The 24,310-nt window shown below is 43.3% G+C and overlaps 1 protein-coding gene across 1 annotated transcript in view; it reads right to left on the minus strand.

The window, feature by feature from the left end:
- Positions 1–24,310, minus strand: part of PLXNB1 (plexin B1) — a 52,618-nt gene that overhangs the window by 26,151 nt on the left and 2,157 nt on the right. The window contains exons 2-6 of the mRNA XM_066326624.1: positions 8,728–9,871; positions 3,981–4,163; positions 3,436–3,564; positions 1,520–1,620; positions 695–827 (exon numbers count right to left, since the gene is read on the minus strand). Of these exons, the coding sequence (XP_066182721.1) occupies positions 695–827; positions 1,520–1,620; positions 3,436–3,564; positions 3,981–4,163; positions 8,728–9,861 (1,680 nt within the window). The 5' untranslated portion in view covers positions 9,862–9,871. The remainder of the gene's footprint in view (positions 1–694; positions 828–1,519; positions 1,621–3,435; positions 3,565–3,980; positions 4,164–8,727; positions 9,872–24,310) is intronic.

The following is a 24,310-nucleotide window of genomic DNA, read 5'->3' on the forward strand; positions in this document are numbered from 1 at the left end:
GTTCAATAATATCCAGTAAATAATTTGCCTTCACTTAATATAATTTTTTGGTTCTGTTTTTTCAAAGGAAGAATCCCATAAAGTAGTCATCTACAAACCCACTAATTTTCCTATAATGTCTCCCAGGACTGACTATTCCATTCATCACTGCTTGCCATTCTGAACTGAACTTGGCATCCCTCCAGCAGCTGACAACTTCCCCCACTGCCCAAGCCTCTAGCAAAAGACAGGTTCTTGCTACCTCCTGACACAATGACAGACTTCAAATCACTCCAACACCTTCTCAGCTTTTCTGCCAGCTATCATATGCCAGACAGGAGTTGTAATTCTGGGCCACTCCCTCCAGGCCTTCCTCACAGCAATTGACAGAAACACTGAAAGCACAGACACAGGCACCTTATAGACACTAAAACAAGGAGGGTCCCCATCCAAGCAGGCATCACATACTCCAGAATACCCAGTAACTCTCAGCAAGCAAGGACATTTAGTTTTAAGAAAAACAAAGAAAGAACCAAAGAACTGAATTAACAGCTTGGCTGTACCAGGAGATAAGTCTCTCATGTGAGGCAGACAATGTGCCTGAAGGTTCAGTGTTTCAGCACCCCAGTGAAAGCAACAGAAAGACTTGTGACTCCTCAGTTTGCAGAGGACTTTCTCTAAGTTTGAGCATCATTAGAGGATCACCATCACTCACATTTCTCTTTTCCTCTCTGCTGATATTGGCTGGAGTTAGTGACTGGACAGACAGACACTGCTGTGTAGAGTTAAAGCTCCAGAGCCACTGCTCACTCAGCCTGGACCGCAAGCACTCGGAGCGACGGCTGCACCTGCAGGGAAACAGCAAGAAGCCCTGTGAGAGACCTGAGCAGCAGCTTGTATTTGGCTTCCAAGCAGACACTGGTTGTCTTAAGCCTTGCTAGAGTTTTGGGGAAGCTGCTACACAAGCCACTGAAGTCCCAGCCTCCCACCATCTGCAATAACTGGATGAACTGTTGTGAAATTACTGGATGAACTGTTGCGAAATTATAAAGGCACTTTTTGGGCATCAGGGGTCATGAACTAGTTCCTATGACTTTCTACAGGGAAGCCCAACCAGCAGGCAGACACATACACTGGAATAAACCACATCTCATTAAGCAACATCAGTAGGGGAGCAAGAAGTGAAAGAGTGCTAAATGAGACACCAGAGGAAGAGACAAGATAGCTTGTCTAAATTTGAACTGTGGTATTTTGAGCTGAATTCAGACTAAGACAAGGCTGAAAACTAATGAACAGGAGAATCGTGAGTGGTGCCGAAGACCCAAAAAGCGATAGAAAGATGCCCCTGTGTGCAACTGCTATTGCTGCTGGCAGTGTTTTAGGAAAGCAGAGAGAGGAATGGTAAGTTAGAGCAAATATCCCATAAAGGAACTAAAAATAAACTAAATCCAGACACAGATATAAGGAAGAGAGTAAGCGGAGACAATCCCTAGGCACTCTCCCTCCAAAATCCTTACAGGTGAACCGGGATCTCTCTTACCTTCCCTGAAGGACACACCAGCCACAGTAAGGATCTTTCAGTGCCAAACAGGACTCACAATCCAAATACAGGGAACATTCCATTATGGGAAGCTTTACTACCTGTCAGAGAAAGAAATGAAAAGTGGAAAACACAGCACACACAACACAGCTCCCAGGTCATTGGCTTCTTATGCCTAACTAGGAAGTCCCATCACTTGTGTGCTCATCTAAAGAACTTCTTGATTCTCAATTTATCCTCCCATAAAGACAAAGAAAAAAGGAACAAGTGGAAACTTTCAGAGTGGAAATGGAAACATTCAGAGACCATCTGAACAGCCATTTCACATATTGGGGAAGGACATCTAAACATGAGGCTGTAGAGAGGCTCAGAGGAAAGCAAACTGTATTGCCTTTCATTGGGTATTCTGCAAGACATTTTGCAAGGAGGAAATTTTATTCAGTCATAAAACTGCATTTTAACAAAGTGAATTATGGAATAGCCAACTGAGCATCCTCCACTCTTCTGCTTTTCTGGACTCTGTCATGTGTGATCATCTCTCCTGACACGCAGGTGACTGAAGCTGGAGACAGCAGCTACTGCTGAGGCCTCTGAATCCACATGCACTATTGCCCAGCTCTACCTGACAGAACTATCATTTTGACCGAAAGTAGACCCTGCAGCTTTGATCAGAGTGGCACAAAAACTTTCTGCCATCTCAGGGTAAATTTTACTTGCAAAATTCCTCTGCTTTAACTTACCATCCTTGCTGATTTCAGCCTCTTGCCCTCTTTAATCCGCTACTACACTTCAGCTACTAATGTCAGCTACTTTGAAATACCAACTTCTAATCCCAGACCTATTACTTTTGCCTAGTAAATGATGTAATTTGCATCTTCTAATTGGCAGAACAATTACTGTTAAGGATATATTTCAGATTTCCCTAATCTTCTTCCACTCACAGATTTCAACTCCTGCTTTGAAGTGCTACGAATTTTACAAGTATCTCAAAGTGCACTGGGGGAGTGAAGGGAAGCAGTGGCTCTCATTTTTTGTTTGTTCTTTCTTTCAGAGTAACTCAAGGACTGCTTTTCCTTTGCTAGGAGGATCCTTTTCTTTCCAGCTCAAGGAGCTGATACAAGTAGTGGTACAAATCCTCTCAAATAAAGTATCCATAGCTGGATTTCCTACTCAGCAGACACCAATATTTCAAAAGCTTGAAGCATTGCAATGCCTCTTCTCTTCCAGCTGCCTCCAGGCACAAAGAGAGTTACGGAAAGCAGGGGTAAAGAGAAAGGTGTCTCACATGGGTCCTCCCACAGCAGATTTCATCTGCAAGTCTGTTATTATATCCCTGGTCAGAGAACACCTCTGCTGTCCGAAGACATCTCCCACACATTTCTGCTTTTCGTAGGTTACAGAAGAACAGCTTCATCTTTTTACTGATTTAAAACAGAAGTGCTACACTTCAATTACACAAAATCTCTTTTCTCTTTTCAATATCCTGCAAAACCAAGACAGGTCACATGTGAACTCAGTGGCTTTCTTCTGCTCAAATGGAGATGCAAACTGCTGTCCAAACAGTTGCTGCTCCACACAGCGGAATCCAGGAATTGGTGGTCCCTTGTATTCACGCCAGCAGAGCAGCTTTTTACAGCCTGCAGTTCACATTCCTCCATCACTGCTGATACAGCCTGACAGACTTCAGAAAATGCACATGCAAACAAGCCATGGATTAGGGTAACAAGGCATTCTCCATGCTTCCTCCAGCTTTTGGGAAAGGTCAGTTCCCATTCCTGTAAAAGACTGGTAGGCAGCTGCTGCCTGGCACAGGCTTAGCCAGGTGCAGTTTCCCTGCCTCCCCCGCTCCTGTTGGCAGTTTGTCTGGACATCTAGTGCTCTCAACTCCTCTGTGGAAGAGATTGTATTGCTCTTACCATTGACTGGGTCATGACAAAGAGGTGCTCCTGCAACTGGTCGAACAGCAGGTCTCCACTCACCATGCTGTTCGCCTGGATAGATACTGAAGCATAGGTGTGTGCCTCTCCCTGGGCTCCCAAGTACACCTGCAAGAGAGTCACAGCTGTGAGCAGGCAAAGCCCCACCACAGGAGTGGGAGGCACCCATTCTGCAACAGGAACAAGCTGGAACCACTGCTGTGTGCAAGGATTTTAACCTCGCACCAGAACCTCAGTGCAGTGACTTCAGCCACATGAAGCACATACCCAAAAATGCCTGTGCAAACCACATAAGATGCACCAGCCCTGCTGCTGGCTCAGTGCAGATGTAACCAAAGGCAATGTGACCACATTTGGGGCATTCACATTTTCCACAGGCAGTACAGGGTGAGAAAAGGCCGTCTGATAATAACAATCTTTAGTAGGAACCCAACTTCCCAAGGAAAAAGAAAAACTGCCTTTTTCCCCCTTCTACCTGAGCATCCCTGGTTAGTTTTATCCATTTTGCTGTAGGCAGATCATACCTTATGAAGCCTTCCTCTGCTGTCTCCCAGAAAAGCAATGGTGTGGCCATCTTCCACATTCACTGCCACAGCTGTCAGACGGGCCTCAGTTTTCTCCAGGAGTGGGGCTGCTTCCAAGGGCACCCGGCTGGCCATAGGGCTGGGAGTGTGGTCAGAGCCACAGGGGTAGGCATACAGGGTGTCCTTTTTGGAGGAGTGAAAAGAACAGGGAAATCAGTACCAAAAAAATGGGTACCAATAATGTTAGCACATTTAACACTTCCCACCATCCCCTTCTACTCAAATTCCCCAGCAGTGAATTCAGTTTTAAGCCCTCTAAGCTTTTTTTTTTTTACTGAAGGTAAAACCATCCATATTTTAATAATTAGTTTAGGTATGTTGGCTGTCTGTACCCTCACAGAATCCTGCAGACATTTCAGCCAGTTCATTCAGCATCAGTAATTAAATTAATTGAAACTCTCTCAAGTTTTCCAAAAAACGTTGCTGTTACACACTGCCATGATACACCTTCGGGGAAGATTTGTTGTGTTTTTCTGAACAAAGGAAAAAGAAGGGAATTTCTGTTTCTACTGCACTACCATCTTGTGACAAGTTTCACCACAAGCAGTTTGCATGGTTTTTGGTAACACCTACAAGTTAAATTCTAAGCCTGAAGTAGAGTCCCAATGCATCAGGACGTACATAAACACAGGGTGGGACACAACCTGCTCCAAAGAGCTTACTAACTGCACTTGGGAATCAAAGAGCACATACAAGAGACATCATTGCACATTGCTTCAATCCTTCTAAGTCTTGTGAGAGTTCTGAACATTAACTCCACTGCTCTGTGAAGAAACAGTCACTCCTCTGTTCCAGTTATTTCCCTCTCAGTGCCACCAACCCATCACTTGCTGCATTCTATAGAGAGACAATGAAAGCTATCAGCTTACTTACTATTTGTTATGTGCAGAGAAAAGATATCCCATTATGATTCATCTTTTTCCTAAGTAACAAATTCAGTCTTGTCTAGGATAGTTCCTCTGTTGCTTTATGTCTTTCTTGGTGCCTTGTTCCACATTCATTTCAATTTTACATTATCCTTTTGGAGACTGAATGCAGGATTGTTCACCCAACAATTAATATCCAAAACACCATTTTTTAATTGATCAGTGGCTTGTCTTCAAACAATGTGGCTTGTATAAATTCAAGATTTTCATCATGAAATCCCTTATGGATAATGTTTTCACTCTCCTCTCCAGCCCCTTACTAATTACTCTGACAAAGCTGAGCGTGGAGCAGCACATTAACCATGCAGTCCATACTGATTCCAGCTCTCTCTCTTGCCTCAGGCAATGTGGTTCAATTTAGACTCCTTGTGAGCAGGGTTACGTATTCCTTCTGTCTGATGTCTGTGGCTTTGCATTTGGCAGCTCAGGCTGCGTGGTACCAACCGGCACCAGGCAATGGGGCTGCCCCCGTCAGAGATCCATGATAACAACACATCATGGCATTCCTGAGGCATCTGCTTATCTCCACTCACTGGTCCTGTGGAAAACCTGGCCCTTTCTCCCCTCTCCTCCTATTTCTCTTTCTCTCTCTTTTTTTTTTTCTTTCTTTTTAGTGTGTGTTTGTGTTGTTGTTGTTGGCTTTGTTTTTTAAATACTTGACTGCTTCCTGGAGAAACAAGAAGCAATCAGCAGCTTTTGGTAGGGTCTATGGAAATCCCACAGTAAAATATATTTACCCTGCTCAGCTCTGTTCCCTTCTCAAATGCATTGTTATCTTAGCAAGGAAGCAAAGCTTGACATGACAGTTCCATTAACAAACCATGCCAGTTAGACTAGCACTGCTTTAAGTCCAGTGCTTTATTGTTTTCCTTTCAAATACAAATTCAGTGATTTTTCTGCACACTTGGTGTAAAGTTCTGACAAAGTCTGAGGAGGTCATAGCTTTTAATGATTGCTAGTTTTTAACATCTTCTAAACTACCACTAATTTATAGTGGCATACGTTTTTCTTACCACCTGTCATTTGATTTTTAAGCTTCTTCCAGTCATCTTCTTGTAACTTAAAGATTTCTATTTCTCCAGCTATCCAATTCCTTTAAGATTTATTAGGAAGCAGGCCACTGCCAAAATTCCATGCTCCAAAGCATTAAGTGCTTATTTTGAATGGGATTCTAGATATCTTTTGCAACCTTTGTACAAATTCTGGAGCCTAATGACCTCATTACTGGTTGATTTTTCAAAGACTGCTTAAAAAATGTCCACATACAAGTCAGAAATATTTGTAAGCCAGTCGTGCTCAGCACTGCTGTTGCCTATTTGTGATGCCAAGGGCAAGTCACTTCATAAACAACATTTATCTACTATAAACCAATGTGACTTGTGCAAATTCTCCGAGCACTGGCACAGCCCAGCCATGGCCTCGCAGGGGCTGTCTGTATAAAGTACTTATATAAATTTACATAGAAGCTGTTTGAATTGCTTGCAATGAATAAGATCTTGGCAATGCTGCAGAAAATGCACTTGAGGGATCATCAAGTGTCTTAATGAAATGCAGAAGCTGCTGCTGTGAATTCTGCTGTGTGTATCCTATCTGCACCGGTAGGAAACACAATAGGACAAGCTATATCTATGTATGAAGAGGACTACAAACAAAAGGATAAGATACATGCCTTAAAAACTACACCCACAGAAGACATGCAGCCTTCCCAAGCTTTCTAGAAACATGTTTCACACTTCCAACTTATCAAGTCAGTAAACAGCGTCTACATAGCTTCCTGCATCTCATAACTAATGAATCTCCAGCAAACTGAACAAATGAACTTGGTATGAAATTCTTACAAAAACAAGCTGGGGTTTTTTTTTCCAATTGAAGAGGTTGTATTGAACTGTAAAACTCAATTTTAGCCTCCCTTTTTGGGCTGAAACCCAGAGGCAGAGCTAACTAAGGAAAAGGGCATACCTTACGTGCTAGTTGGTTTGAAGGCAGAAAAATGTGAAATTAATTAGTATTATCCTTACATCCAGCACAAGCTGCCACCATTGAAAACGAGTTAGAACTGTTCCTGCATAAAATGTCCATTGACAGCTGCTTCCACTCAGCCCTGACTGAGGCAGGCTGGAGTTGGCACAGACCTTTACACGATGTTAGATACAATTTCAACGACAACCGCTACGGTGTGCTGAATGGTGAAGGATCAGGTTTGTTAGGACATTTACATATCATTGGACACACTTGTTAATAAGACACCACACTATGGTCAGCCCACTCAAGCCAAACCATCCAGCTGGGACTCTGGGATCCTGCACCGTGAATCACAGACAGAGATTGACTTTTTTGACCAACCTGTGTATCCACTTCTCTGTTGGATCAAATAGCATAAGGGAACTCCACATTATTTTGAATGAAGGATTTTTATCATCTGCTCATACCTGTTTGACATTTAACTCCCTTAAGCTCCACTAAAACATCACTTGTGACAAGTCCTTCCATGTGGCCTTTCAAAGGACTTATGGGGCATGCCTAAGAAATACAGTGAAAGCAGGACATCAAGCTGGGAAGTCTCCAACTCTTCCCAACTCTTACATACTCCTCCTACCCTTATACTCATCCTGTTCCAAGTCTGCTCTTTACCCTTCCCTTGTCCCACAAGTACTGTACAGTCAGCTTTAGCTACTGAAAGGAAAATCATAATTTTAAGACTGGTTTTGAACCACACCCCTAACCCTAGGAACTTCTAAAGCTCTGTGGTACCACTTTGCTCTTTGCAGCACCAGGCTGGGAAGAGGCCAATTCTCTGGACAGCCTGTTCTGTAGAGGGAAGACACAAGATAACATACTGCTCTGCTAAGGACCTGAAATACCCTTGGTGCAAACAGGCTGCTTGTAGTCACAGAGCCTAGGGCCAGGACACTGCATCCAGGAGAGTGCTGCTGCCCTGTGTTTGTACCACTGTCCCTGGTTTTGCAGCCAATGTGGCCACCAGATGGTGAGAATTCAGGGTCAGAGTCACTTCAGGTCACGTTTTTATCTTGCAACATCCCATCATGCTTTTGTCACTGAACTTAAAGGATGATCACCTCTTACAGCTCTGGAGCAAAACAGCCAGCTCGGTAAAAATGTGCCCAAAATTCTGCAGGACTAAAGCAGTCTACAGGAAACTGGGATTTTCACAGAATCACATAATTATTGAGGTTGGAAGGGACCTCTGGAGATCATCTAGTCCAACCCCTCTGCCAAAGCAGGGTCACTTAAAACCTGTTACACAGGAATGAATCCAGGAGGGTTTTGAACACCTCTTGGTTGACACTTGGTTTCGCTAATGTTCCTTTTTGTTCCTCAGTGCCCTTCCAGGAAGCTGTTGTGTGGTGCACTTCACCACAAACAACAGGGACCCAGCACACCCCTTTAATTCCCTTCCCAACACACAGGAGCACATACACATGCTGCTCTCCTTCCCTGCAGTGAAGACCAAGCGATGAAACTGGATGAAACAAGGATGACTTGAACAGCAGTGTCAGTGCTCTTGCACAGTATTGCCATAAGACAGGCCTCAGGGCCAGGTCACACCAGATGCTCCTTCCACTGCCACATACAGTTCCTCTCCCTCAGCAAGGAATCCAGCACATGTGGGACACAACAGACTCAGCGCAAAGGCTTTTAACCCAGATTTCAACATCCATCTGTGTAAGCAAGATAACTTCAGGAAGAAAGAGCAACACAGGAACATGCTGCAGACTGCTCAAAAGTGCAAAGCCACTTACCGCTGGCAGCTGGACGCAGTTGGAACTGACATCATATTCAATATATGCCACTTCTGTCCCTTCCTCTGACTTCCCATCTCTCATGTAGCAAACATCCCTAGTCCAGTTGGTCAGGCGATCCACCTCCTCCATGGCATAGACACAGAGTGCAGACTCCTCGCTCAGTTTCCCAGAAGAAGCCTGCCAGGCAGAGAAAGCTGCAAACAGCACTTCCCCCTCCGTGTCCAGCTGCCCCTGGGCCAGCTCCTTTCCCGGCCAGGTGACATAGGCTGCTTGCAGGAGGCTGTATGTATTGGTTTTGCTCTGGCAGAGCAGAGGTAACTCCACATACGAGTAATAGTGGGAGTCATCCAGGCAGATGCGTGAGATGTAGGTCTTGTACTCACGCGACTGGGATTTGAGGTCCCGCCGGTAGAAGAGGAAATAGACACTGGAGCGGTAAGTGAAGGATTTAATGAAATGGTGGTTGTACTCTGACAGCCGGCCCACAGCCAGTTTTGCTGTTTCTTCATAGGAGAAAATGGAGTGAGAGTCTGTTGCTTGAACATCCCCTCCGTGGGCCCTGAGATTCCGGGTCGTGATGGGAGGAATCCCTCCTCCCACTCCTCGGCTAGTGTACCCTCGTCCCACAAACAGCAAGGGCACCTCATCCTTCGAGTAGGCAATCAGTCCCACAGTGGTGATATTGGGATCATTGGCAGCAACGTACTGAGTGTCACCAGGGCTCTCTGGCCGGAAGAGGACATGGTCAATGGATGCCAGACTCCTCTTCTCACAGATTCCCTGGTGGACACTGCCACACACAATGAGCTCCTTCTGCACGGTGTTCACCAGCAGCAGCTTGTTGTGATTGTCAGTGTGGTGTGCCTGAGGGCACTCCAGCTTTGAGACCGGGGGGAGACAATCCTTACTGTCCAGAACTGGTCCAGTCTGAACCATGTTCTCCAACAGCAGGTCAGATGTCAGCTGAAAGAGAAAGTTGGTGGCCCCCAAGTAAATGGTCCCAGATTCCAAGTCCATGGACAGGTGGAGGAATTTTGATGCATTGTGTGAGAATGTGACATATTGCTGTCCCCGTGGAACTGATGCTCCCAAGAAACAGAGAACAGGAAGGAGGAACGTTCCCAGAGGCATGGTAAACACTCTGCAAGAAAGGAAAGGCTGTTATAACTCCTTGGAGCCAGGAGTAAAAATTAACACTCAAAATCCTTCCACAGCACCCACAGCAAGAGGCTGTCAGGAAAATCAGATTTAACTCTGTCATCTCCATACCAAGATGACAGGCACAGCATCCTCAGGAGAAGCTGCAATAGCAACATTGAAGCTAATCACTACTCTTGTAACATCAGAAAAATCCACATTGAACTCGACTCCTGCACAGCTGAGCTATGATCCTGTATTGGAAGTTCTCCAGGACAAGACCAAATTTCCATAGGAGCCAGCACATTGCATACGGTGTTAATGAGCAACACCACAGTAAAACAAACTGCTGTCTAAGACAAATATAAACCTGCAGGACCATTATTTAAATACACTGTAGCTGAGATCCAATTTGGAGCAAACTTATAAGCCCTTCACTCTGTATTTGATCTAGGTATCATAATTAAACCCTCTCATTGTTATCACTTATGGCTATCAACAGCCTCTTGTGGGTCTAAGGCTGTTCCACTCATGCTTCAAAAGAAACCTTCCCATGCCACCTCTGCCACTGAGCATCACCCACCCAAGCAGAACCTGGGTACCCAAGCAGAACCGGGGTGCCAGGATGAGGCCTCTGGAATATGAGTCATGTCAGCTCCCAGCCTCCCCCCTGGGGCCACCAGTCTGCCCCCAGTCCTGCCAAGCCGGACTCTGTGGGACCCCACCTCCTTGGGAAGTTACACAGCACATCCAGGTGAGGGGATGACTACCTTTACCTGTTCACCTGTCACTGCAATCTCTGGGGTAGAAGTCTCTTACTGGCACTTGTTTCTCCACGGCACTTCTCCCAGTACTGTGAAAGGTGATTTAAACATGCCTGTTTTGTGGACAACGTTCCATTCCTTCCCTGTCCCAAGGTGCAAGCAAGTCCAGGTAGGTTGGATGTTGGAGAGACCCAGGGAACCACCAGACGTGTTCAGCTCCTCCATAGAGGATATTTAGACCAACTCCGTTTGAAACCTACTGTGTGATCCACTCAAGCTGTGCCATGGATGGGAACAACTGCTCTGGACAACATGGGGAACCCCACAGCATGGTGGAAATGGGGTAATAAGTACCTGCAACACTTAGATTAATGCTTTCCCCATGGAGAAAGGGAAACAGCTGCAAGTACTCAATAATATACTATGAGTACCACCTCATTTAAATTGAGAAGTAGGTGGTGATGCAGCTGTGAATCTATTTCCTTCCTCCCCTCTCTCTCTCTTGCAGACAGGGTATCAAAGCTGCATAGAGCTACACAGCTGCCAAGCTGGGTCAGAGGCTCCATGGAGCTGAGTACAGTATCTCCTCCAGAACTGGCCTGTAATCTGCTGTGCTCATTTTGGCAACTCAGCTCCTCAGGGGTGATACAAATTTTGTAGTTAAAGTTAAGAAAACTATCATCACCTCCCTCCTAGGGCATCAGCCCTCTTGGGTCTTCCTGGTATGCTCAAAGTGCTTTTAGCTCAGAAGTGCTTAAAGCACAGAAGTTGAAAAAGATCTACAGCATTTCAAGAGTAAACTACTCCAGCATTTACTGCAAAGCTTAACCAATTTAGGTCACAAACTTCTCAACTCACAAACTGTGTCTTACACTCATTCTATACAGTGCCCAGATGTGCAGAAAACATAGTAGCAACGCTGAAAAAAAAAAAAAAAAAAGCTGCAAGACTCTAGATCCATCTTCTACTTCCCTGCTATTGCAAAAAACCCCCACAGAAGTCTGCTTTCTGGCTCCTTTGTCAGTAAAACTGGCATCTTTGCTCTACCTAAAAACCAGTTGAGAGGATTAGTTTACTTGTTAAATCCGGCGGATGGAAGGTATTATAAAAACAACACATTATTAAATATAGGCTTTGTGAAGCTCTGGAAAAGCTCCACTTCACACGGTTCTCGTAGGTAAGTAGGCAGCACTGTCAGGATATGCCCGGGTGCAGGAATGCCGGCTCTGGCTGGCAGCTTTCCCCAGAGCACACAGCCGCTGACTCACACCGCACCAGTGCCGTGTTTAGGCTACGTGCACACTGGGGCTTTTGTTTGCCCTGCTAATGGACACTTAGTGCTTTCTGCTTCAGAGCTATGAACACTCTGCTTCACCCAGACTGGCAAACAGTCCTGAACTACACTAGGAGTCTCTTTTCCAGGGTGGTAAGCGAGGGCATTGTAGAACCTGAGAGCAACTCTCATTGTGTGGGAGAAGTTCCACGGGAAAAGCCAGCAAGCAGACACGCACAGACTGAAGGAAGGAGATCTAATTTGACACTCTCCTCTCAGGTTTATATCAGCAGAAAACATCTTGCTCCAACTCCAACACGTCAGTTATTTTTAATCCTTTTCCACCACTTCTACCGGAGAGAACTTGATTTAAGGAACCTCTTAACAACACAACAGTCTCTATACCTCTGCACTGCCATCATGCAGATGTTACAATGGCTTGTTGTGTGACTGTCTGGAGTCTCCTCAGTTTCAAAGCTGAAAATGCCTGCAAACAAAGTTATAGGCTGATGGCCATCCAACAGCAGGAGCCTGACTACGTTGTGAACAGCAATAATGACATGGCGAAGAGAATCTTTGATCTGGAAGCAGCTGAGAATCACAAGACATCATTATACTACACCACTCTGAGGAATCTGTAATCTTCTTTTGAGCTAATGCAACCTTCCTCTGCCAGCACTCACACAGTAAAATCGGCATGTGTCTCCAAGATTTATGGATTCTGAAACAGTGGCTTTCTGGCTAGAGGTTATGCCTACAAGCTGCAGGACTCTGCTCCGTGTCCCACAAAGCCGGCAACCACCAGGGCAGAACTAACCAGTACTTCGACTCAAAGCCCAGCACATGACACGACTTCAGCAATACAGATCTTGTTACAAGCTCATTGATCTGTATTTGAACCTACCCCAAATGTTTCACTGAAAGCATTTTACCTATTGGAGCACCTCTACTGGAAAGAGGTAAGAAAACAACTTATCCTTCATTCCAACAGACCATAATCCATCCGATCTTGCTGTGGTCAAGGCTCTAACATATGGCTACTCTTCTTTCAATCACTGATATCCCCCTGAAGTCACTTTGTTAAGAGCTAGTCCTTAAATGTGATCCAGGTAAGAAACTACTGTCTGATCCCCATGACTCTGTGGGAACAGAGAAAACAAAACAAAACGGTAGTACAGCATGTTCTGCAGGCTGGTTCTAATCACCCTGCACAATGGATAAACACTGAATATAGGGCTCTTTGTTGCTCTTTGCTAAAGACCCATTAGCAAATGAACTTACATTTATTGCTAGGTGAGCAAACATACATTAGAAATGAGCATGACTGTGTAGCTATCAGTAGCTAGAAGCATTTGCACCCTACATGAGAATAAAGAGGAAGAAAAAGCCAGCAGTGTCTTTCAATTCCATTTTCCAAGTTGTTTGTCAAGCACAGGCATCACTGTCTTTTTTATGCTTGCCTTTCAGTTAAGCCCATCACAACCTCTCCGGGAGGACAGGAAGGAGGAGGATAACCTACATTTAAATCTGATGGTTTCATGACAGGCTACACTACGGAGCTCTTTATGGATTTACTGAACCGTTCTGCTTCCTGTGCTCACTGCTAGTGTATACCACAGCTGTTGCAGACAGATTGCACTAAAAGTGTGTAGCCTTTAATTAATTCTGAATGCAATTGCCAAGGTTTAAGGATTCCTTTTAAATATTCCATTTTTTTGATGAATTCCTGTTAAATAGGAAAATGCTCCAGACAATACTCCGAACATTGCCTCTAACTCACTGTAAAATATTAATATCCAAATAATACTGCTGAATTTCATTTATTTAATCTGGATCACAACAGAAGGGCTGGAGGATTAGTCAATTCTGCCACAGAATATTTATATCACACAGCCACGTAACAACAACCAGTAAAATTAAAGCAATGGCACTATTGTGCTACTTAAAATTTGAAATAAGACCATGTTTTCTGTAGCACTATTTTTACCTCTCTGACCTCACGTATCCCTGTGAGAAACTTGTTTATTAAAGAAACAAACCCAGAACTCATTTGGGCACATTTTAACAGTGTATCAACACACAGAGATTATTCCAATCCTCACAGATTATTTCCCTAATACCACATTCTACCCTCCAAACATAGAGAGGTCAGCTAATGCTCCAACTTCTAGGCTAGATCTCATACTCACCACCAAACTCAGCAGAACCAGCCCTGAAAAAAAATTAGGTCTCTGAAATCTGCACCTGCCACTTCCACTGTATCATTTGCAGAGCCAACCCACAGTGTGAGCACTAAAAGATTTAAAAATTAAAAGCACCATTCTTCCAGCTGCACGATGACCCTTGTGCTCCAGTACATTCACACGGCCCAGTAGCAGGAAGACGACCACTGCTATGTTTTCTACACAAAAGCCTTGAATTATAGCCCCCCCTTCTAAGTTTCATATGCTCAACAGAGACTTGCTGGTTTCTGCTATGAAAGATGGCACTGCCATTAAATAAAAAAATCTTTTTTGTGTCTTATTTACTTCTACCAGGCTCTCTGCTCTGTTGTTTAAGAAGACTTGCAGCAAGCAGCTTCAGCAGGGATGAACACAAACCTCTGTTTTCCAAGTAAAATTGACCCCAAGGAGAATCTCAAGTCCAAGCAAGGCTGTCAGAGCAGGATTGGCACAAACAAGGGAGCTCTATTATATCAGATATGAATAACACCAAAGCTGAGGTGAAAAAACTTATAAAAACCCCTCCAAACCCTTAAAGACAAAACCAAGTACAAAATGGCAGAGTGGCAGAAATTCTGCATGGTAGAATTAACAGCATTCTTAGGTAAGTATTTGGGAAAATTATGTTTTCTAAACCCTTGATAGTTATTGCTGAACATTACAAAGTACTTTTCCGGATTGGTGTTGAAATTTTACTAAAAGAATGTTGGACAAAATATTGTCAACTATGTGATACTTCCATAATGTTCATGGATTGTTCTTTGCAAAAACTGCAGAAAGTGCTTCTACGTCTCTGGGGCTACCTAAATATTAATTTCAGCTGTACTAGAATTAACTGATGGTAGTAGACAGGTATTTCCTTTAAACAGCTCTAGCACAACCAAAGTTTACCCTTGCACTGATGAAAATGTGTTATAAACACTAAGCTTCCAGTACAACTAGTTAATGAAGTGTTAATGATTAATACAATGTTAAATAGTGAACTTTTTACAAACTAAGACCAACTACACCAACATTTACAAGGAATATAAAGAAACCACAAGATGCTTACTGTTGAAGAAGCTTTCTTCATATATATTCTATAATAGCAAATCAAGGGTCGACTTTTCTACTTTACCATGCTCTCAAACACTAATACAATGGGAACTCAAGACCACATCGCATGTGCATTTTTAAAAGGGGAAATCAAGCCAGCTGTTAGTTTCACAGCATCTTAACACAACCAAAAGATAAGGTTGTGCCAGTGTTACACATTTGAAGATTAAAGTCCTTTAGGATCTGCTCCAGCTTTCTGTGTAATGAAACCACAGAACACCACTAAACATCCCTTCTAGCCTATAAGCTCCTGACTAAGGTATCCTAGCGATACCAGGATTTTTTCTTAGGGCTCCTAAGTTACAGAAACTACCATCTTAACCCAGAAAGCTGATACCTGATGGTTCTTTACCCCAAGTAAAATGCCTTGTCATATTGTCTAACTTTGCTTGTCACAAAATCTTCCAAATCAGAGAAGCTTCTAGTCACTTTTTGCATGAACAGTATGAAAACTAATCCTCCTTCTTAATCCTCCTTGGGCAAGACGATAAAGACAGCTATTCTAACTCTGACAGAGGTCCACCTACACAGAAACCCTAGCTGCAGCAGCAGACAATAATAGATGCCTAAGAAGTAAACGAAGGGCAGACAAGCATAATGCAATCCTTCCCTTACACATCCTGCCAGCTTTAAGCTTTCCCAAATCACAGATTGCAGCCACGTGTAATCCTTTGCATGGATACATTAAGCGGTCTGGCTTCATCAGTCAGAAATACCTAATTTTTCTAGTTGCTCTCTGAGCTCATCCCAATTTGTCAACATCCTGCTTTTTTAGCTACCTGACCTGGATAAGCATTCACTTTTGACAGCACCTGACCTGGGCAGGCCACTTCTTTGGGTAACACTGCACTCTGAGCAAATGTTATTTCCCCAGTTTGAACCCATCAGTTCTCCATTTACACACACAAGAGCCCCTTGATATTCTAGCTGCCACATCACATGTTATGTTTGCATGTGGACAAGTACCATCAGTGACTTAAATATTCTTTCAATTAGGGAAAAATACCAAAACAAAAAACACTTCGGAAAAAAAAATTCTCATAGAGTATATCCAAAGAGCCTAGACAGGTTTACAGCAGTAATAAAACCCTGCTAGGAAAGCAGGACTCACTGAAGTTCGCTATCCAATTGGCTCTGCTGAGCAAATTCTCTGTTTCTGTGATAATCTAGATAAATCTAAGCCCATCACTCCACATAAAACCAAATTTGCTTGCATGATTTCAAGAAGCCAATTGTTGCCCAAAATATAGACGAGTATGTGGAGAAGAGAGAAATCCCTGCAGCACTCAGGGAATTCCAAACACAGATTTCCCATTTAACTGAGATCCAAGAGATAATTTTTAATTTGGTTAATATTAACTAAACTGATTTAAAAAAAAAAAACTGTCAGCTAAGACTCTTAAAAAAAAGTTAAGCTTTTGTGGAATTGAAGTCACAGTTGTTATCATGATTTAATATGTAGTTAAAAGACAGGCGTTTCCCTCTCAGATGTGGGTTATCAGAGAGATCTGCCAAGAACTTATTCTGCAATCTGCACTGTTCAGTACATTCACATAAGATCTGAGGAGTATCTCTAGAAGTGGCAAATTTTATTATTAAAAAAATTAGTAATCACAATCAAATTCAGAGAAGACTAAAAAGTAAGAGAACTTGTGGACTTTAAAGTAACTACACAAGACCTTAGAATGTCAATAAATACCAAAAACAACAAACAATATTCTAAATACACAAACATAACAGGATCAAAACTAGCTGTTATCACTCAGAAAAACTTTGAAAACTTCATAGGTCAGTTCAGTATTGAGTATCAAGCAAAAAGGCAAATACAGCCTTTGGAGCAATTAGGAAAGAAAACACTACCCCCATTATGCTATCGAATGCTGAAGGCAGCTCTGATTCCCACATCTGAAAAAGGAGACAATAACAAAAGGGACAACAAAGATGACCAAAAGCATGGAGCAGCTTCCAAATAAGGAGAGATTGAGCAGAGTAGGACTTTGGATGGACAAAGAAACAACCAGGGGAAAGATATGGAAAAGTCAAGAGGTCTGGAACATGACAGTGCCAAGATGAAAAACATGGAGTTATCGAAGGAGTTACATGGTTATATTACCATATTTTACAATGCAGAAACAGGACAGCACTCACTAAAGTTACAAACAACTTTCCTAAGTCAACTCAGGACATTATCACTGATGTAGAGTATTTCAAATAACATTTAAAATGCATAATTAAGTTGTAGAGCTCACTGCTGTAGGATGTCATGGAGACCAGAAACAAACAAGTGAGAAGAGGGATTATATAAATTAATGGAGAATAGATATAGTCAAGATCAGATGATGAGATACAGCTCCTCACCAAGCAGGGCTCTAAATTGATGATGGTCATAAGCTGGGAGGCAAATGGAGAGGGGAGAGAATGAAAAAAAAAAAAAAAAAAAAAAAAAAAAAAAAAAAACCTCCAAAACAAACCCACCACATTATACATGCCCTGTTTCTTACAATTCCCATTAAGCATCTGCTTCTGGATTTTGTCAAAGGCAGGACACTGAGCTAAACAGAGCTTTGCAATTTGCCCCAGGATGATATTTTATTTAAACTTCTATTTTATGGTATGTTTAAAGACTTTATTTATTTTTAAATATTAAGAATATACTCCAGCCCTGCCTAATCACATATTTAAAAGGTTGGAAGCCTAACCTCCCTCACTGCTTCTAAAGCCAGTATCTCTCATATTAACATTTAGATACTATCTAACTGAATCCTGACAGCACAACACAAAAGTTAATGCACACCATGGGAAAGCGAACCCAGGGCCAGAGCCACAAAGCAGAGAAGTGGCAGATCTGAGTTTAGCACACCCACAGTCCCTCTTTCAGGAACAGCTCTTCCCTGTCTGCCAAGCATTTGATGGAAACTCCTCACTCAGAGTGAACACAGCAGATCCATGTGTGGCTGTCAGAACAGCCAAGCCTTGGGCAGCTCTCAGCAGAACCACGATTGCTAAAAGTAGGTCAGGACCATCTGCTCTAACCAGGGAGAAAGGAAAGCTGTAGCACACCAGACTGGCCAGGTATTACAGAAAACCTTAATCTGGGATTTCATCACTACTTCAAACAGATGTGATTCATATTTTACCGGCCTCCACCTCAAACAAGGCACACCTTCTCAACCACACTGCCCTCCCTGTCATTAGGGGCACCTCTCCCAGCCTCAGCCAGGATCCTCCTGTCCTCAGCTTTGGCTCCACTGGCTACAAAAGCCAGAATCCTGCTCTGCCACAACCGTTTTGTGCCAATTTCTATATAGCAGAAATGCCCAGCTGCTTCATCCAGAAACAGCCAGGACGGCACATAATCTCAATGTAATCGCTCCTGCCTTAGAGTCTATTTTCCTTGGCAGGATGCCCGGCAGAAGGGAGAGAGAAGACCTCTGCAACCAGCACATGCTTCCCAGAGGACAGGACTGTGACCCCCTAGCCAAGCTCTCACAGAGGCAAAGGCCACGCTCCCAAGGCAAGTTCTTCTGCATCCAGCCTGGCCTTGGAACAACCGAGCAGGAGAGGAGAAAACTTCAAACACCCTGTGAAACTCCTGTGAAAAAGCACCAGCCCTACACTTCCAGCCCAAGAGGAAACCCCATGGTCTCCCTGCCAGCATCAGCCCTGCAGGTTTGCACAGTGGAAGGAAGAACAGAGACTGACCACAAAAGGAGTTCATGCCAGCAGTGGTACAGACCACAGGCAGACACACAAGGACCACATCCCAAGCTCCACCATACAGTTGTCAAAATGCAAATGAGAAATGTTAAACACTGTGGCCTGCTTTGAATAAATCCTTTTGCTCTGCAGACACTGAGCAGTGCAGGGTGCTCTGTTCTGTTAAAGAAATTTTCTTGACACCCCTTAAGTCTCAGATTTAGTACTGCAATAGATCTATAAAGAACTAATATTAGAAAAATTTCTGGAAAAATTTTTCTGGGTGTTTTCCTTCATTTCAAATAAAATTCACTTTTCTGCCCTCCTCCAATCTTCTGGAGAACCATACATCCTGACAGCAATTTGACAGTCTTCCCCTCTCACTCCAAGAGTGTCAGCAGTTGGGGCTAAAGCCATGAATACAGGCAGTAACCTGCAAACACATCAAATGCAATGCAGCCACATGAGTAGTACCTGTCCCCTCCCACCCAGAAGAGACAGCAGAATAAACAGAACTCCACATCACTACCACCATCTGCTTGTGGTTTGTCTTCAAACCAAGATGAGGCGTATTCTACCTTGTATTACTCAAGTTATGTTAAAGCATTATCAGAAATGACGCTTTGATCAATTATCTTCCATGAATTAGTGCCTCCGCCTGGAAGGTTCTCAGTCATCAGCTGTGAACTACTAGGCTCAATAGTCTGGCAATTAGGTTACACAAGTCTGTTAGATAATAATCCAAACTGAGGTGACCAGACATTTTCTTCCACATCAGGAAGCCAATGCCAAGGCTTTCATAAAGCCAGTAACAGATAACAACACGCCACGCTGTTCAAAAAGCCTGGGGACCTTCCCAAGCTTGGGGAGCTTCACAGCAACACAACACATCTAAGAAACAACAGCTCCCACCACATTATTGCAGAAGCCTGGACAGGTTGGGTGCAGACCTGAGAGCCAGCAGCAACTTTACCCCAGTCTCAGCTCTGAACAAAGACTGTCCTACGAAGGCTGGATATTCAGTGCTTTCAGATTGAATTCAACATGGAGTGGTGGTCCAGGAACGATCTGTGAAGGACTTTCAAGGTGCACATGGTTGAGCAGTCACAGGCTGGCAGCAGCCATGCAGCCTTGTTCTTCCACTGTACCATCACAGACCTGCATGCCAGACACTACTCACTCTTGGAAGCTCTTGTTTCAAGGATAAAATTCAGAGCACCAAACTGCATTTAGAGAAGGGTGAGAGAACTATTGCTGGGCATGGGCCACCAGGCAATGCTCTCTCTTCATACCATAGTGGGTCCACAGTCTGGAGGAGTGAAAATAAGCAACTGGAAAATTAAGTGGCACAGGAAGCAGAAGCTGGGACCCTGCAAGATTTGGTACTTGGAGAAATAAACCATGTAAAACAAGAGCTCTCCAGTTATTTTGTTAACAGGCAGACATCTAGTCGTGTCTTATCCAGAATAAGGAATTTTAATTTTATAACAAGAAAAAATCCCAGTAAGAAATTTTATACCTTCAAGTGGCTTTACAAACAGCCTGAGTTTCTGTTCACTCAGATTAAGGAGATTCTACGGTTTTCTGGCAAAATATTTGAGCTCCTGGTTCAGGGCTGAGAAAACTTCTTTGGTGCTGTCCTAGAGGTACAAAGGTTCAGAACTAGCTATCTGCTCATGAGAGCCATGAATTTTAAAAACTTTTTGGTTGAGACTGTTCTTCATCTGGTTTGCTACCCTCCCACTGCACAGTCTGACAGCCACTGGCTAAGCAGGACTGACTGGCTCATCCTTTCCCCTTTCAGGGAAGCCCAGACCTTCACCTGAGGGCTGCAGAGATGCACTAAACAGGTCTGCAGTGCCAATCTGAAATGCAAACTGCTAGGAGCAGGAATTTCAGCCAGTATAACTGGCTGACTGTTGGCATCTCAAGAGCATGCTGCCTTGCCAGGGTCACCCCTGGGCAAAAAAGTGCCCAGGAGACAGGAAAAAGAGATTTACAGTAGTTTGTTAGGAACAGCACTGAGTTCTACAGCTGAGTGATTGCTCCTCTGCTGGAAGGAACAGCTAGACAGAACAGAGAGACTGGTAAGGAAACAAATGAGAAGTATGTACATCTGTGCTGGAAGGATCAACCATAGCTTGTGGTCAGCACAGTTCTGTTTGCAGACTGTTCCAGTTCCAGGCACCCCTCCTCTGTCACTTTAAGCTGTGTACTCCACACACATGGCAGGGACTGTGCCTTCCTCTGGGAAAGGAAACATTTTACTCTGCCACGCATAGATAACTAATCAAAACCCCACAAAAGTGTGTCTCAGACAGCACTTTTCAGACTTACACATGGACCAAACTGAGCAGTGAGCTACCCAATGTCAACCCAGGAGTCCATGCTGGGGCTGACACAAATTTAGCCTCATGAAAAAGTTTTAGTTTAAATCTTCTCAGGGCTTAGTGGGAAATACACTAGTTAAAATCATGGATCAGCTAGGAATAGAAAAGATCATACCGGCTAAAGATGGGTTCAAACTAAATCTAATCTGGACAGACTATCTGGAGAATGGCAGACAGGTCCAGCAAACAGGAAAAGGCTGAGAGAGAATCACTGCTTGAGCTAAGCTACTGATGAAAACAATAATTGAGAAATTCAGAACAAACCACTTTGTAAGTGGGGTAACAACTGAGCCCACTGCAACTCTGCAATGATGAGACTTAAGGTTTGGGATAGAAACTTATTCCTGCATCAGAGTTGACTAAATCAAGATAAAGGGGGAGCAATGAACAGGAAAGGAACTTCAGTCTCCTCCACCTGGTGCCAGTCTTCCCTAAGGTGACCCTTGTCCTAATCCTGTATGTACTCCACCTGGATCCTCCGTCAGCCCCAGGCCTGTCTGTCTTCCCCACAGCTGTAATCTGAGCACACAACTCCTCGGCCACTCCATGCAGTCATGTTCACTACACAATACGCATGTGAGACTGTATCTGTATCCTTGGAGAGGTGCTGTAGCTCCCCAAAATACACCAACTCAGTTTTCAGTCATAAGAGCCTGCCTCCAAGAATACACAGCACCGTAGTTCCGCTACCGGTCAGCTTTGCATAGCTGCTCCCCAGGGACCACAGCAGCAGAGTCAGTCAACAAAAAAATTTTAATCCCTGCCCCAAAACTCAAAAGGATACTGCCTAACAGTAAAGACCAGGTCTCTAGAGACAAAACAACAGATAGCCCGACATTGCTCTCTTCCTTCTGAAATAAAAAGTTCAAAGGAACAGCTAAGACTGTTCTGTACCGTGCCCTCTGCACACTTGGGTAAACATCTAAAATCAAGTGTAAGAGCTGACTTTCAAGGGTGAAGCATATAGAAGTGAGCCCTGTTTTTGAGTTATTTTTGAATGTTTAGATGGGACCTAAAATAGGACCAGTGTTTAGAGTACTTCTGAAGAGTATGAACCTCACTTAGGGCATAACATTTTTAGCTTGAAAAAGCTTTGGAACAGAGGTTGTACTGTTCTTGCATCAGCTTATCATCTCTTTTAGCTCAAATTAAGTTAGAGTCTATTACAAAACAAGAAACACCCTTTCAAGCAAATTTACACAAATAAGATGTAGGCTATGAGCAATAAGGCAGTCTCACAATAAATCTATTATTTAGATTTATTTATTTATATCTCAGTAATTCTATTTTATCTCAAATCAATATACTGAGATAAATATATTTATCTCAATAAAACCTACCATCCCACAATAGCAGGAACAGCATTTGCCACAGAGAAAAGGGGAAAGTCAGCTTCGCTTCTCTGCTTATAATATTAATCTTCACACCATTTTTCCTACCTGTGTAGTTTCTAGAAATACATTCTCTGCTTCTCTTCAAATTCAAGTCAACAGCCTGCAGACTCCAGCAGCCCAAGGCAGTGCCTTCAGCAAGCAAGAGGTGCATGCTGCACACCACAAGCAGCACAGAACCAACCCAGAACTCAAGCTGTGCCAGTCTCTTTCTTTAACCAGTTTTATTAGCATCCCCCCTCCCACTCCATTCTGACAAACCAGGCTGCACTTGTCTGGCTCTGGCCTGAAGCCTCAGACTGAAGCAAACACATAGTAGCTAGCACTTTACCTCCCTGAATACTCCCCCAGGCTTCAACAATGAGCAGCTCAGGGACTTTTGGGATAAAGGTGGTTTCTGTGCATTTAGTAACCTTCAATAGCTCCTTCTCCTATGGACCTGCCCCATGTCCTCATATACACAGAGATATTTGGCACTCACAACATCCTGTGGCAAGAAGCTTCCCAGGTTAACTGCACACATCAAGGACTAAGTTGTTACTTGGTTTTAAGCTTACTACAAGCTGTCTCCATGCAATACCTATTCGTACTTCTAATGGAAAAAAACAAAACAAAACAAAACAAAACAGGCTGCACCCCCTCTAAACTTTCCAGGTGATTCAGGAATTGAAGATAACTGCCATTTATTGTTTTTCAGGTGGAAGAATCCCGAGTCACTCTGTTGCACTTTGTATGGAAGATAACACCTCTGTTCACTGCTGCTGCTGTTCCATTTCTAAAAACCAAAGATATCTCCGTTAAGATGCTAATGGTTTTCCTAAAGCTGTAGAAAATTCAACTTCCATAACAGCTGGAGGAAACAAGTGTGATGGTTATCAAACACAGCAGGGATTCCCCACTTCTGTAGTGAATTGCCTGTCTGGTAGTCCTCTGTTAAAATATTCAGCCCAACACTTTAAACTGAGTTTGTTCAAAAGCAAGTTTACTTTCAAGCCACAGTATTCAGCTGCACCCTTCTTCCACCAGAATAGGGTGTATTTTTTAAAAAAATTTCTTTCCCTGATAATTTGTATTTTCAAAGAACTATCTTATCTTTGAATTAGCCTGCCCTGATGAAGGGTAGATCCCTCACAAGATTGTGTGCCAGGGCTTTATTCTGTCATACTTTCTTCATGAATATTTCAATCCAGAAGTTTTTCCTCTAGTGTGGGCACAGTATTTATAGATTTCCTGACACTACATAGAAAAATGTTTTCCTGCAGAATCATATAAGAATATTTGGGTTTGGAGACTGTTTGGATCATGACTCCCAAAAATACTGAGTGATTTCTTCCACAAATGCAGTAATCCTAATTGCTTCCCACATTCTTTATGAGATCTAGAACTTTGTTAATAATATATGCTTAGCTGACTAAGCAACCTAAACTCTCCTGTCAGGCTGAAATAACTTTCTTGGCTTTACTTTATCATTTGCTAGCTTTACTATTAACAGTCAAGTAAGTGTTTTTTAAAGATGCAGATATGTAGAAGTATAACGGGAATTAACAAAGAGAAGGAAGGCCATTAAAACCCAACAGAACAATATATTACCTAGAGTTACAATACTCAGTGC

Source organism: Sylvia atricapilla, chromosome 11 (assembly GCF_009819655.1).
Source record: "Sylvia atricapilla isolate bSylAtr1 chromosome 11, bSylAtr1.pri, whole genome shotgun sequence".
NCBI lineage: Eukaryota > Metazoa > Chordata > Aves > Passeriformes > Sylviidae > Sylvia > Sylvia atricapilla.